Source organism: Nerophis ophidion, linkage group LG17 (genome assembly GCF_033978795.1).
Source record: "Nerophis ophidion isolate RoL-2023_Sa linkage group LG17, RoL_Noph_v1.0, whole genome shotgun sequence".
Classification (NCBI taxonomy): Eukaryota; Metazoa; Chordata; class Actinopteri; order Syngnathiformes; family Syngnathidae; genus Nerophis; species Nerophis ophidion.
In genome coordinates, this window is record NC_084627.1 from 1,165,870 (window position 1) to 1,181,757 (window position 15,888).

The window sequence follows — 15,888 nt, forward strand, 5'->3', positions numbered from 1 at the left end:
TCAACACATCCCCTCTAGTCGTACCCCACCCTCAATTTGCCAAAAGCCCAGCCTATGTGTCCCCTGCTCTTGGGCCTATTTTTGCTCCGATCAGGTCGCCCTCTAGTACTCTATCTCAAGCCGAATGTTCCACTGCAGTCACCCAAGCTTTGCCCGGGTTACCTTTACCCTTATCGTCTTTACCAAGCCTGTCTAACAATTGCGTTCTTCAAAGCACGCTGCATTTTCAGGACGTTTCAAGCCTCAATTCAAGCATACAACCACCGCCTACAGTCTCAGAGGCATCAGTCATACATAAAGTCTTTGCAGGCTCAACAAAGGCCTCGTCCTTAGCGGTCACGGCCACACCAACACTTACCTTACCCCCATCCGTCGGTTTAGTCACCACTGCTCAACCACTCGCTGTACTCGACACCTTCCCCCAATCAAACACGTGTACCAGTCTGTTAAATCCCTCTTTGCAGAAATCCCCATTCAGTACGGCTAACAGCGCCCAACCAACAAAGCTTCTCATCAGTCCCGACGGGGCGATTCTGAGCCACATTCTTCCCCGCCAACTGCACACATGTGACACTACTACTTTACAGCTTTCACAAGCTGACACCAAGTCAAACAAATGACTCTAAAATGTCATTATTTCTAAACATTAAGAAGTGTAAAACTGCTATCAAGTTGTTTGTTTTACTCCGACAAAAAAGTAGGTTTTACTCTCTGGCTACTACTGAGGTTGTCCTTGGATGGTTGTTTGTTGGTTTGTATGTTATGGCCAGTGATGAGGAGGTGGAAATGTTCAATTAATTATTTGGATGCTACAATTAAATGTGTGATTGTTGTTTATACACTCAGTCTGTTCATAAGAGTTTGGAAACTACATTGTAGGAAATGTAAATACTAGATCTGTTGGATTTGTACTACATGTTTTGCACTCACTCTTTATTTATTTTCTACCACATAGAGTATTTTCTACAAAGGTACATTTTCATGAAACTAACGTGGAGATCAAAGCATGGAATCAATAATAATAAACATCTGTCCCCCCTACTTGTTTTTTGGACGGGGGGTTTCTTCGACACAGACTCCTTGTTTTAGTGTTTTAATCGTTTTTTTGAGACAGTATGTGCAGTTTAGACGTACAGGTGCTGTTCATATTATTAGAATATCATGAAAAAGTTGATTTATTTCAGTAATTATATTCAGAACGAGAAACTTACATATTATATCAATTCATTACACGCATCGTGATATGTTTGAAATGTTTATTTCTTTAAATTTTGATGATTAATACTGACAATTACTGAAAATCCCAAATTCAGTATCTCAGAAAATTTGAATATTAGTTACGACTAGTACCAAAAAATATTTTTTAGAAATGTGGGCCAACTGAAAAGTATGAACATGGAAAGTTTCAGCATGTACGGCAATCAATACTTAGTTGCAGCTCCCTTTGCCTGTCTGTTGCACTCCTCAGGTGTTATGAGAGCCCAGGTTGCTTTAATAGTGGCCTTCAGTTCTTCAGCATTGTTGGGTCTGGCATCTCGCATCTTCCGCTTCACAATACCCCATAGGTTTTCTATGGGGTTAAGGTCAGGTGAGTTTGCAGGCCAATCAAGAACAGGGATACCATGGTCCTTAAACCAGGTACTGGTAGATTTGGCACTGTGTGCAGGTGCCGAGTCATGTTGGAAAATGAAATCTTCACCTCCATAAAATTGGTCCGCGGCAGGCAGCATAAAGTGTTCTAAAACTTCCTGGTAGACTTCTGCATTGACCCTAGACCTCAGGAAACACACTGGACCAACACCAGCAGATGACATGGCACCCCAGATCATTACCCATTGTGGAAATTTGACACTGGACTTCAGGCAACGTGGATTCTGTGCCTCTCCTGTCTTCCTCCAGACTCTGGGACCTTGATCTCCAAAGGAGATACAAAATTTACTTTCATCTGAAAACATAACTTTGGACCACTCAGCAGCAGTCCAGTCCTTTTTGTCTTGAGCCCAGGCGAGACGCTTTTGACGTTGTCTCTTATTCAAGAGTGGGTTTACACAAGGAATGCGACAGCTGAAGCCCATATCTTGCATATGTCGGTGCGTGGTGGTTCTTGAAGCACTGCAGTCCACTCTTTGTGGATCTCCCCCACATTTTTGAATCGGTTTTGTTTGACAATCCTCTCCAGGGCGCGGTTATCCCTCTTGCTTGTACTCTTTTTTTCTACCACATCTTTGTCTTCCCTTCGCCTCTCTATTAATGTGCTTGGACACAGAGCTCTGGGAACATCCAACCTCTTTGGCAATGACCTTTTGTGTCTTGCCCTCTTTCTTTAAAGTATCAATGGTCATCTTTTGGACAGTTGTCAAGTCAGCAGTCTTCCCCATGATTGTGTGTCATACGGAATCAAAACAAGAGACCATTTAAAGGCTTTTCCAGGTGTTTTGAGTTAGTTAGCTAATTAGAGTGTGGTACCAGGTGTCTTCAATATCTGACCTTTTCACCATATTCTAATTTTGTGAGATGTTGAATTTAGGGTTTTCATTGGTTGTCAGCTATAATCATCTCCTTTTTGGCAAAAAACACTTGAAATGTATCAGTCTGTTTGGAATGAATGTATACATTCTACAAGTTTGACTTTCTAAATGGAATTAATGAAATAAATCAACTTTTTCATGGTATTCTAATAATATGACCAGCACCCGTAGAAGTTTAATCATCAGGCAACATGCAATGTTGCCCTTCTTCTTTTGGGTGTCCTTTTTAAGGTGAATAGGGAGGAGGCATCGGGCCAGAAGAGATCTTTTCATAGGCGGGAGGAGCGTTTGGCATCTGGAGAAGTTGATGACAAAAAGAGGTCTTAATTGCATTTGCTTATTTACATTGAAAAGATGCAAACATTCATGACAACCGTCTGATTCTTACCACAGACCGCAGGCTGCCGAAGTCGGTGAGCGCCATCTTGTTTTCCGCAGAGGTTCCTTCCTCCGAGTACTGACCTCCTGTGAAACCCGGCGACCCCGACCTGGCACTCTATGGGAGACATGAGGATTAAGAGCCTTCATTAGGTATACCCGCACAAGCTAATTGGAACCATTTTTGCTATTGTGCAAAATTTCACTTGAGTATCAATCATGGGGTCTTCAGAGATCCAACATTAGAGCGTGATACAACCCTTGTAAAAAAATATGGAATCACCAGACTTGAAGGGCGTGTAATTGTTTAATTTGATTGGGGAAAAAAAAAGATTACAAACATGACACACAACTAGTCATTTAAGCTGCCAGCTTTCTGGCTCTAAGAAACACTAAAATAAGTCAAGAAAACAAATTGTGATAAATTGTGTTCACAGCTGACTGAACAATCCACATACAGTGGGGAAAAAAGTATTTAGTCAGCCACCGATTGTGCAAGTTCTCCCACTTAAAATGATGACAGAGGTCTGTAATTTTCATCATAGGTACACTTCAACCGTGGGAGACAGAATGTGAAAAAAAATACCAGGAATTCACATTGTAGGAATTTTAAAGAATTTATTTGTGAATTATGGTGAAAAATAAGTATTTGGTCAACCATTCAAGGCTCTCACTGATGGAAGGAGGTTTTGGCTCAAAATCTCACGATACATGGCCCCATTCATTCTTTCCTTAACACGGATCAATCGTCCTGTCCCCTTAGCAGAAAAACAGCCCCAAAGCATGATGTTTCCACCCCCATGCTTCACAGTAGGTATGGTGTTCTTGGGATGCAACTCAGTATTCTTCTTAACACGACGAGTTGAGTTTATACCAAAAAGTTAAATTTTGGTTTCATCTGACCACATGACATTCTCCCAATCCTCTGCTGTATCATCCATGTATCCATTTTGGTATCAACTCAACTGGTCGTGTTTGGAGGAAGAAGAATACTGAGTTGCATCCCAAGAACACCATACCTACTGTGAAGCATGGGGGTGGAAATATCATGCTTTGGGGCTGTTTTTCTGCTAAGGGGACAGGACGATTGATCCGTGTTAAGGAAAGAATGAATGGGGCCATGTATCGTGAGATTTTGAGCCAGAACCTCCTTCCATCAGTGAGAACTTTGAATGGTTGACCAAATACTTATCTTCCACCATAATTTACAAATAAATTCTTTAAAATTCCTACAATGTGAATTCCTGGTTGTTTTTTTTTCCACATTCTGTCTCTCACCGTTGAAGTGTACCTATGATGAAAATGACAGACCTCTGTCATCATTTTAAGTGGGAGAACTTGCACAATCGGTGGCAGACTAAATACTTTTTTGGCCCACTGTATATATTGCATGATGAAGTTTGATAATCCTCTCCTTTGTTTCAATTGACTTCTTTCGTGTTGGAACCATGATTCATGTCAATCCACCTGGTTAGACAGTTCTCCAAAGTGTGGACACTCATTTTTAACTACAGACTAATGAACAGATTTAATCGGATGCAGGTATAAACTTTGGAAATGGAAATTCACCGGGTTATTCCATAATTATTTCCTCAAAATCGAGTGGTTCAATAAATCTGCTTGATCTTAAAATGAATCTGTTGCTGACTACAATAATGTATTTTCTTGATTTATTTTACTTTCTTAAAGCCAAATTGTTGCCATTTGAAATATCTCTAGGTTTATGCTTTTTTTTTTACAAAATTACCGTATTTCCTTGAATTATAGTATATAGTATATAGTATGCGCCTGCCTTGAATTACTGCCGGGTCAATCTCGCTTCGCAAAATAATTAGCGCATGCTTATTATTACCGCCGGGTCAAACTCGTGATGTCACGAGTGACACTTCCCCTGTCATCATTTTCAAAATGGAGGAAGCTGATTTTAATATTGGTAATTTGAAATCGCGTAAAGGCTATTAAGTAGGATTTAAGGTCCAAGCTATTGACCTTAAATGCTTAAAAGAACAGTAAGCAGCTGTGTTTTATTAATATACCTGTGGAGCTGACGTTCCGACAGACAGGCAGGGCATGCCCAAGATGGCGGCGAGGAGACGGCGAGGAGGAGCGGAAGAGCGATCTGGACTGAGGTTTTATTGAAAAATAAACAAAGTCAAACTGCTCAAGGCATGTCCTTCCTTGGTGGTCCTGGGAACCCGCAAGACGACGGCTTGAGAACGTCACAATACCGTAGCTGCGTCTGTCAAATATGAGTCATTAAAGGACTCCCGCCTCCTGGTGGTAAAGGGCGCTAGTGATCCTTCTTGCGACTACTCGGCTGCAGAAGAAGTGAAATGAGTGACGTGATATGTACTGGAGGAGGTAATAAAGGAAGATCTCCATCGAGACAGAGAGACTTTTAAAACTGAAGAAAGATAAGGAAGATTTCTTTTTTTATTAAATGTGCTTTTCATGATGGTATCCTTACATCACACAATTTTTTTTACTGCATGCCTTTGGTAAGTGCCGGAGTGAGAAGAGGTTTTAAAATAATTAGCGCATGCTTGCTTTTACCGCATGCCTTTGGTAAGCGCAGGGGTCAGAATAGGTTTTAAATTAATTAGCGCCCCGGCGGCAATTCAAGGAAATACGGTAAACTGAATGGACATCCTCCAAGTCTGGTAATTCCATATTGTTTGAAGAAAAAAATGCTGCATTAATGTAGCTTTACCCAAATACAGGGTGATGTTTGCTATTCACTGCATAGAGGTGCCTTACCTTTTTTCACTCCACTTCATTTTTTTGCATTGTGGTGGAAATATTTGTAAAACCTGCTAGCATTCGACTACAAATGTAAAATACTTTGATATATTCATTAAACAAATGCTCAGTGACTTATGCATAATTATTTGCTCAAATTCCAAGACGTTTTGCAAGATGGAGGCCATGTTTTTCAACAAATCATGCTTAAATTAGTTTGTCCCCTATATGTTTACCAAATTTTAAAATGATTAAGCTAAAGCCCTTCTTCTGTTACTTTTAGCACGTAATAGGACCCACATACCCCTTCTACTCACAAGTGACTAAAATGGTAGACTTCAACTCGCTACAGTTATTCTACAAGAATCCAGGTAAGTCCTAATCTTAGAGCTTTACCTTTTTAGGGAAAATGAGGGAAAAACAAGTTTAAAATTTCAGTATTTCAAAAATAAAAATACATTTAAGGGGCATAGGGGAGATTAAATTGCTTCAATAAAAAGGTACTGTTTTATTTGTCTTAAAATTCGTCCATTTTCTATTGCTTGTTTTTTTTGCGGGGCGGAAGGCAAGTACACCCTGGACAAGTTGCCACCTCATTGCTGGGCCAACGCTAATTTAGTGTTAGGGTTAAAACATATTTATTTTAAAACACAGCAAAAAAAAAAAAAGCCGGGATTTAAAATTTTCAAGAATTCATATAAAATCTTATCAAATATAAAATAAGTAAAGATGTGTGCATAATACTACAAGGCTAGTACTACTTATATCCGTGGAATTAAGTGCCTCATAATTTTGAGTTTTTATCTCATTGATGTGACTTTTTAACACGTAATTTATTTGTCATGATTTCAACTTTTTGTCTCGTAATTTCATCTTTGTTTCATAATTTTGACTTTTTGTCTTGTAATTGACTTCTTAACTTGTAATTTTTCTCATAATTTCAACTTTTTGGCTTATATTTTCGATTTATGTTTAATAATTTTGACTTTTTGTCTCATATTGTTGACTTCTGTTTAACAATTTTGACTTTGTCTTGTAATTATGACTTTATCTAGTAATTTTTGTCTCATTTTCAACTTTTTGTCTCATATTTTCGACTTCTGTTGAATAATTTTGACTTTCTCTCGTATTTTGACTTTTTGTCTTGTAATTATGACTTTTTATCTTGTAATTTTTAAGTCATCTCATAATTTCAACTTTTTGTCACACAATTTAGAATTTTTTTGTCTCGTAATTTCGAGTGTTTCATAGGTTTGACTTAATCACTTTCTCTCGTAATTTTTATTTATTTTAAATTCCCCTTTTTCTCTCGTGATTTCAAGTTTTTGTTTCATAATTTTGACTTTTTATCTCGTATTTTTTTTATTTATCTCATAATTTCAAGTTTTTGTCTCGAAATTTCGACTCTTTGTTTCATAATTTAACCTTTTTGTCTTGTAATTTTGACTTTGTTTCATAATTTTGACTTTTTGTCTCGTAATTTCAACTTTTTGTTTCATAATTTAGACTTTTTATCTCGTAATTATTACTTTATATCTCGTAATTCTTTTATTCATTTCATAATTTCAACTTTTTGTCTCGTTATTTCAACTTTTTGTTTCATAATTTAAAGTTTTTGTCTTGTAATTTTGACTATTTCATAATTTTGACTTGGTCTCGTAGTTTAAACTTTTTGTTTCATAATTTTGACTTTTTTGTAACAATAACTTTATCTCTTAATTCTTTTATATATCTCATAATTTCAACTTTTTGTCTCGTAATTTCGACTTTTTGTTTCATAATTTAAACTTTGTCTTGTAATGTTGACTTTTTTACATCATTTTGACTTTTTGTCTCGTAATGTCAACTTTTTGTTTCATAATTTTGACTTTTTGTCTAGTAATTATGACTTTTTATCTTGTAATTTTTATTCATCTCATAAATTCACCTTTTCGTCTCGTAATTTCAACTTTTTGTTTCATAGTTTTGACTTTTTATCTCGTAATTATTACTTTTTATCTCGTAATATTTTTATTCATCTCATAAATTCACCTTTTTGTCTCGTAATTTCAACTTTTTGTTTCATTATTTTGACTTTTTGTCTTGCCATTATGACTTTTCATCTCGTAATTTTTATTTCCTATAATTTAAACTTTTTGACTCGTAATTTCGACTTTGTTTCATAATTTTGACTTTTTGTCTTGTCTTTTTATCTCATAATTTTTATTTATCTCAAATTCACCTTTTTGTCCGGTAATTTTGACTTTTTGTTTCATAAAATAGATTTTTTGTCTTGTAATTGTGACATTTTATGTCGTAATTTTAATTTCTCATGATTTCAACTTTTTGTCTCGTAATTTTGATTTTTTGTTTCATAATTTCAACTTTTTGACTCTTAATTTCGACTTTTTCATCATTTTGACTTTCTCTTGTAATCAAGACTTTTTCTAAATTTTTATTTATCTCATAAATTCACCTTTTTGTCTATTAATTTCGACTTTTTTTTTCATAATTTTGACTTTTTGTCTAGTAATTTTTATTCATCTCATAATTTCAACTTTGTGTCTCGTAATTTTGACCTTTTTGTCTTGTAATTATGACTTTTTATTCCATAATTTTTATTTACTTTACCTCACAAGTTCGACTTTTTGTTTCATAATTCTGACTTTTTGTGTTGTAATTTTGACTTTTCATCTGATTGAAACTTTGTCTCATAATTATGACATTTTATCTCATAAATTAGACTTTTTGTCTCATTTTCTCATTCTCACTTTTTTCTTCATTAACCCGACTTTTTATCTCGGGGTTGTGACCTGCCATTGATTTGTTTTTTCACTTTAGCGTCAGAAACAGGCTTCCATATTAAAGTCATGTTCACAAACAAAATATATTTTTACAGAGGTACACTTCACTTGGCAAAAAGCAGCATGAAAAAATTTACCTTTAATACTTAAAAAAACTTAATGCAGTTATGCGAGATTGTAAACTCTACTGAAGTTTTATCAATACAACCATTTTAAGAAAATAATAAATTGAGTACCTTGCTCCCTTTCATCATTACATACCTTTTTGTAGTAAAATCAAATTAATACCTCTAACAGGTGCCTCTTTTTTTATATCAATCTGGTTTTGTCAACGAATTTCGCAAACATGTTTGTCAAAAAAAAAGCTAAATTTTTGTGAACACTAATTACAGTAAGAATGCTCTGAGCTGTTCTAGAAATTTCATGCCAATTTGACTCGTGGGATTAATGCCAGGGCCATCATGCGGTGTATTCGCCACAAAAATAATAGCACAGAGAAGGGGTGTGTGTTCTCACTCATTTTCACCCTTGTGTGTGCAGCGGTCCAGGAGTATCAGCGTTAGATCACTGTATACAAACACTATAGGGCAGGGGTGTCCAAAGTGCGGCCCGGGGACCATTTGCGGCCCGTGGGTTATTTTTCAACGGCCCCACGGAACATTTTAAGAATACAATTGAAAAAAAAATTAAAAACATAAAAAGTGGTATAAACGAGCAAACAGATGAAATGTAACAAGAAAATGTTGCAATGCTTAAATAACACAAAGCTGCCATGCAGGCTGTTTCTTTCTTTAAAAAAAAAAATAATGAATCAAAATCAATGTCATCTTGATTTATTGACCTATTGAAGGCTTCAATTACGTCACATTGAATTATCCACTTTGAGAAAAAATTTTTACGGAAAATGTTGCATATTTTGTGTTTTGCCATATAAAAAACTGAGCTGTTTTTTTTCTTTAAGAAGGGCCTAAAACAAACAAACAAACAAACAAAAACATAAACAACAATAAAACTTAAAATTGACGGATAAATCTGAAGTTGATCTCGGGATTATTGTTCTAAAAGTAAACAGTAAAAAAAATGAATAGTTTATTTTTTAACACTTTTGGATCCCCAATTATTTTAGTGTGATTTGTTTTTAAGTGTCATAGCTCAAAAAATAATATCCATCCATCCATTTCCTACCGCTTATTCCCTTTCGGGGTCGCGGGGGCCGCTGGCGCCTATCTCAGCTACAATCGGGCGGAAGGCAGGGTACACCCTGGACAAGTCGCCACCTCATCGCAGGGCCAACACAGATAGACAGACAACATTCACACTCACATTCACACACTAGGGCCAATTTAGTGTTGCCAATCAACCTATCCCCAGGTGCATGTCTTTGGAAGTGGGAGGAATAATAATAAATCAAAATCCAATTATTATATAATCTCAAATATTCCACCTAAAAATGTTATTGGGTGAAAATATTGCATATTTTGTGTTTTTTCCATTTTTTCCCCTAATGTTGATCTAGAGATTTAAAACTTGAATAATAATGGAAATATTAATACTGAATAATGACACATTTTTAATAAAAATTTTTTACCAAGACCCTTTGGGGTCCCCGGGATCATAACTGAGTGGAGGCCTAAATGTATATTTTCTATTTATATATTGCATTGGTTTTTAAAATAAAAAATATGAAAATGTTCCCCGCTTGCTTTGATTTTTCGGTGTGCGGCCTTCAGTGGAAAAAATTTGGACACCCCTGCTTTGGGGCCTTACCCTGATTTTCCTGTAGCCACCCCTCCTCTTAAAGTACCAGCAGCCCAGGAGGATGAGAGCAGCCAGGATGATCACCAGCAGAGCAACGCCCACTGCCCTGTACGGTGCAAAACAAAATCATTCGATAAAACAATAGCTCAATTTGTACACAAATGTATGACTTTTTAATGTCCCGCAGCAAGCAAAATCCACGAAAAAGAAACCACAGTTCCAATAGACTTACTCCTCGGCTCTGACGAGTCCACGTCGACTGCTGGCAAAGTAAATGTTGAAGTCTCCTCGAGGCATCCCGCCTGTCTTGTTGCAACGCATCAAGCTCTGTTGACAGAAGGGAAGGCGGGGAAACAAATTAATTAATAACTGGCCCGAATATGGTTTTGCCTCCAAAGCGGTGGACTACAGCATTTCTACCAGAAAACATTCAGATATTAAAAAATGATTTCAAGTCCAATCAAACCACATATCAGAAATATAAATGAATAGATTTTGTAATTAAAGATCCTAGCCTATAACCAAGCCATTGTTGGTCAATATATGCTGAGATGTTTAATAAGGTCGCTGTTGTGTTATGAGTGACAAGAAAAAATGTCATATTGAATACCATATTTTTGATTAATATTTAAAATGTGCCGAGGGCAAATATAAACTGCAGGCCAAAAATGGCCCCTGGGCCACACTTGAAAACATGTCTGCCAAATGGCTGTACACTACAAACATTCATCCATACAGACGCCTATAGCAGGCTTCGCCAAACTTTTTGACCCGGGGGCTGCCTTGTGCTGAAAAAATGTGTACATGTATGTATGTATATATATATATATATATATGTACGTATGTATATGTATGTATGTATATATATGTATGTATATGTATGTACGTATGTATGTATGTATGTATATATATGTATGTATATGTATGTATGTATATGTATATATATATATATATATATATATATGTATGTATGTATATGTTTTGATTGGATTATCCAGAGAATAGTGCTCGATAATCACAAGACTACTTCATCTCTACAGAACTGTTTCATGAGGGGGTTCCCTCAATCATCAGATTTTTTTTATTTTTTTATTTTTTCAAAAAAAAAAAAATCTGATGATTGAGGGAACCCCCTCATGAAACAGTTCTGTAGAGATGTAGTCTTGTGATTTCTCCCAAACATACATATGTATGTGTATATATATATATATATGTATGTATGTATATATATGTATGTATGTGTATATATGCATGTATGTATGTATGTATGTATATATATGTATGTATTATATATGTATATATATATGTATGTATTTATATATGTATATATATATATATATGTATGTATTTATATATGTATATATATGTATGTATTTATATATGTGTATATATATACATGCATGTATATGTATGTATATATATAATTTTTTTTATATAAATATATGTGTGTATGTATATGTATACATACATGTGTGTATATATGTATATGTATGTGTATATGTATACATATGTATATATATACAAATGTATATGTGTGTGTATGTATATATGTATGTGTATATATGTATGTATATAGATATGTGTGTGTATGTAAATATATACATATATAGATACAGTATATGTTTATGTATGTACATAGATATGTGTGTGTATGTAAATATGTACAATTATATATGTGTATATATGTATATAGATATATGTATATAGCTTTATGTATATATATATATATATATAAATAAATAAATAAATGGGTTGTACTTGTATAGCGCTTTTCTACCTTCAAGGTACTCAAAGCGCTTTGACACTACACACACATATATATATATATATATATATATATATATATATATATATATATATATATATATATAATATGTGTATGTAAATTGGTACATGTATATATGTATATATACATGTATATATGTATGTATATTGGTATATGTATATATACATGTATATATGTATGTATATATATGTACAGGTATATACCGTATATATATGTATATATGTGTAAAAATATGCATACAGTTCAAAACTGTTTGAACTTTAATCAAGTGATTCTATGGTGTACCACTAGATCAGGGGTGTCAAACTCGTTTTAAATCGGGGGCCACATTGAGAAAATCTACTCCCAAGTGGGCCGGATTAGCACGATAACTTAAAAATAAAGACAACTTCAGATTGTCTTTTTTGTTTAAAAATAAAACAAGCGCATTCTGAAAATGTACAAATAATAATGTTTTTTTTTTTACACGTGCATGTTGCGGTTAATAGAATTCTACTTTTGGCGTTATTTATATTTTCTGAATAATGTTCATCTGTTAACTCATTGGTGTTGATTTTCAATCAAGATAAAAAATTATATCAAAATCAAATTACAGAATGTTATTTATGTAGTTTGACTGGTGCGCGAACCTCATGTGGTTTAATACTTTTTTTGTGCATATGTAGCATCTTTTACAAAGAGTTGCTGTTGTGACATCTAGTGGACATATTTAGAATTGCAGTTTATTCCATTCAAAAATGTTGGCTCATTTTTATACTTAAACTCATCCCGTGGGCCGGATAAAACCTGTTCGCGGGCCTTACGTTTGACACCCCTGCACTAGATGGAGTCCGTGTACCACTAGTGCTACACGTACCACAGTTTGAGAATCCCTGGCCTATATATAGTAGCACTGCACACTTAGTTAAGTACACCTGCACTGTTTAATTTAACTATACCAATCTAAAATAATGCCTTTCTCGTTTTGTAATATTTTGACGTTTGGATACATTTACATGAAATGACAAAAAAGCACTTTTTGTTGAGGAAATTTTTTTTTGTCTCAAACTGTCACAGTCATTTCACTTGGAATATTTAGGAATTATAATAAAGAAGTGTTTTTAAATGCAAATACAAATCAATAATATTGTTTCTCTGTTTTTTTTTTTTGTTACGAATATATCATAATAAGTATGTATTGTTGCACAAGGGTAAATACGAAGGTCCTGAGTAGTCCTGGGTTCAATCCCGGGCTCGGGATCTTTCTGTGTGGAGTTTGCATGTTCTCCTCATGAATGCGTGGGTTCCCTCTGGGTACTCCGGCTTCCTCCCACCTCCAAAAACCTGCACCTGGGGAAAGGTTGATTGGCAACACTAAATTGGCCCTAGTGTGTGATTGTGAGTGTGAATGTTGTCTGTCTATCTGTGTTGGCCCTAAGAAGAGGTGGCGACTTGTCTGGGGTGTACCCCGCCTTCCGCCCGAATGCAGCTGAGATAGGCTCCAGCACCCCTAGCGAACCCGAAAGGGAAAAGCGGTAGAAAATGAATGGGTGGATGTTCCTAACTTTGTAAGGACGGTCAAACACTGTACGTCGGGAACCAGGATGGACCGCTCGCCTGTATCGGTTGGGGACATCTCTACGCTGCTGATCCGCCTCCGCTTGAGATGGTTTCCTGTGTACGGGACTCTCGCTGTTGTCTTGGATCCGCTTGAACTGAACTCTCGCGGCTGTGTTGGAGCCACTATGGATTGAACTTTCACAGTATCATGTTAGACCCGCTCGACATCCATTGCTTTCGGTCCCCTAGAGGGGGAGGGGGGGGTTGCCCACATCTGAGGTCCTCTCCAAGGTTTCTCATAGTCAGCATTGTCACTGGCGTCCCACTGGATGTGAATTCTCCCTGCCCACTCACTGGGTGTGAGTTTTCCTTGCCCTTTTGTGGGTTCTTCCGAGGATGTTGTAGTCGTAATGATTTGTGCAGTCCTTTGAGACATTTGTGATTTGGGGCTATATAAATAAACATTGATTGATTGATTGATTGATTGGTATCTTTTAAAACGTCAAGGAGAAATATAATCTTTGAGAAAAATGTAATTTAAACTTAAGACCTTCTGTATATCATCATAATGGAATTAAATGATGGAATGGACTAAGCAAAGAAATGAAACAATGTACTAATTTAATCTACTTTAAAAGTACAAAGAAGAAGAACAATGTTAAACATTCTGAATTTATTTCATCCATCCATTCATTTTCTACTTCATCTTATTTATCTCACCCTATGAAATATAACTTACTTCAGTAATTATTATTTATTTATTTTTAATGTTATTACTACTGAGATCGGCAGGTCGTGAGTTCAAACCCCGGCCGAGTCATACCAAAGACTATAAAAATGGGACCCGTTACCTCCCTGCTTGGCACTCAGCATCAAGGGTTGGAATTGGGGGTTAATTAAATCCCCCAAAAACTGACTCCCGAGCGTGGCCACCGCTGCTGCTCAGTGCTCCCCTCACCTCCCAGGGGGTGAACATGGGGATGGGTCAAATGCAGAGGATATTTCACCACACCTAGTGTGTGTGTGTGAGACTATCAGTGGTACTCTAACTTTATAAAATATAGTGAATAAATTGAGAACAGGAAGTGAACAAAAGTTCAAGGGCTAGGATAAAACAAGCTCCGGCTTCTTTCTACTCCTTTTCGAAAATACTGAATAGAGGAACTGGAAATTGTGATGTATCATGCATGCATGTCCCAAATAAACCCCAACCCAACTCAAGTACCTCCATTTGAGAACCACTCACTGATCGCACCACAAAAATGAATCAATAGCTCAAAAGTAAGCGTTGTAATATTTTTAAATGCATAAAAAAAAACTTGCACTATATCGGCAAGGAACCGTGATTACATTTGGATAATGAACACAAAACATCATCTTACCAGAGAGACTAATTGAACTGCAGACAAGTGGTCCTCTCTCTTTGTTTCCAGCTTACAGAGTCCGACGCCTGGCTGTTCTCTCCTCACCCGGCTTATTGTTACTTCTTCTACCGCCCCAAATTCTTTTGCCTTTCCCTTGTCCCGGGGGGTGGGGGGTTAAGAAAAAAAAATCCTCATGACGGTCACGGGTCTTCGAGGCTTGTGGCTAAAGACCATTGAAGCAGCGTAATCACCGTGAAACCCCACCTACCCCCTCAAGGAACCTGCATGCAACACGATTATCCACTCGTGGAAACCGGGCGGCAGTCAGCTGGTGGCTTTTTTTTTGTTGTGCTCGGTGTCATTGTAAATGAATGCCCGTCGGCCGGAGTCAACCCGTGAAGGTCTAAACTCAATTTTAGACAAAAGCATAGAGAAAAATCAAGCACGTTTTAATGGAAAAATTCTATAGGTTTTGGTTTGTTTATCCTAGAGAACAGTGGTGTCCAAAGTTTGGATCAGGGGCCACACCAGAAATAAATATACAGTCGCGATCAAAAGTTCACATACACTTGCAAAGAATAAGAATAATAGATTTTATTTGTAAAAAAAAAGAACTTTACATCTTGCCGATTGTATTGTACCATATGTCCCGGCAAGAAATCTGCGTTCAAAGGACTCCGGCTTATTAGTGATTCTCAAAGCCCAAAAAAAGTCTGCGGGCTATAGAGCGTTTTCCGTTCGGGCTCCAGTACTCTGGAATGCCCTCCCGGTAACAGTTCGAGATGCCACCTCAGTAGAAGCATTTAAGTCTCACCTTAAAACTCATTTGTATACTCTGGCCTTTAAATAGACTCCCTTTTTAGACCAGTTGATCTGCCGTTTCTTTTCTTTTTCTTCTATGTCCCACTCTCCCTTGTGGAGGGGGTCCGGTCCGATCCGGTGGCCATGTACTGCTCGCCTGTGTATCGGCTGGGGACATCTCTGCGCTGCTGATCCACCTGCGCTTGGGATGG

General features: G+C 36.5%; 2 protein-coding genes across 3 annotated transcripts in view; one reads left to right on the top strand and one right to left on the bottom strand.

Moving 5' to 3' along the window:
• The window catches only part of LOC133535767 (uncharacterized protein KIAA2026-like), a 20,988-nt gene extending 19,918 nt beyond the window's left edge, over positions 1–1,070 (top strand). For both annotated transcript variants that reach the window (XM_061875682.1, XM_061875681.1), the window contains one exon: positions 1–1,070. This exon is cut by the window's left edge and continues 756 nt beyond it. In XM_061875682.1, coding sequence (XP_061731666.1) covers positions 1–620 — 620 coding nt within the window. In that variant the 3' untranslated portion in view covers positions 621–1,070.
• mlana (melan-A) lies at positions 917–15,050 on the bottom strand. The gene is made up of 5 exons (XM_061875683.1): positions 14,894–15,050; positions 10,419–10,513; positions 10,196–10,292; positions 2,917–3,024; positions 917–2,823 (listed from the first exon to the last, which is right to left on the bottom strand). Exons 2-5 carry the CDS (start codon positions 10,505–10,507, stop codon positions 2,755–2,757), a joined length of 363 nt encoding a protein of 120 aa, XP_061731667.1. The 5' UTR covers positions 10,508–10,513; positions 14,894–15,050; the 3' UTR covers positions 917–2,754.
• Positions 15,051–15,888: the final 838 nt, after the last annotated feature.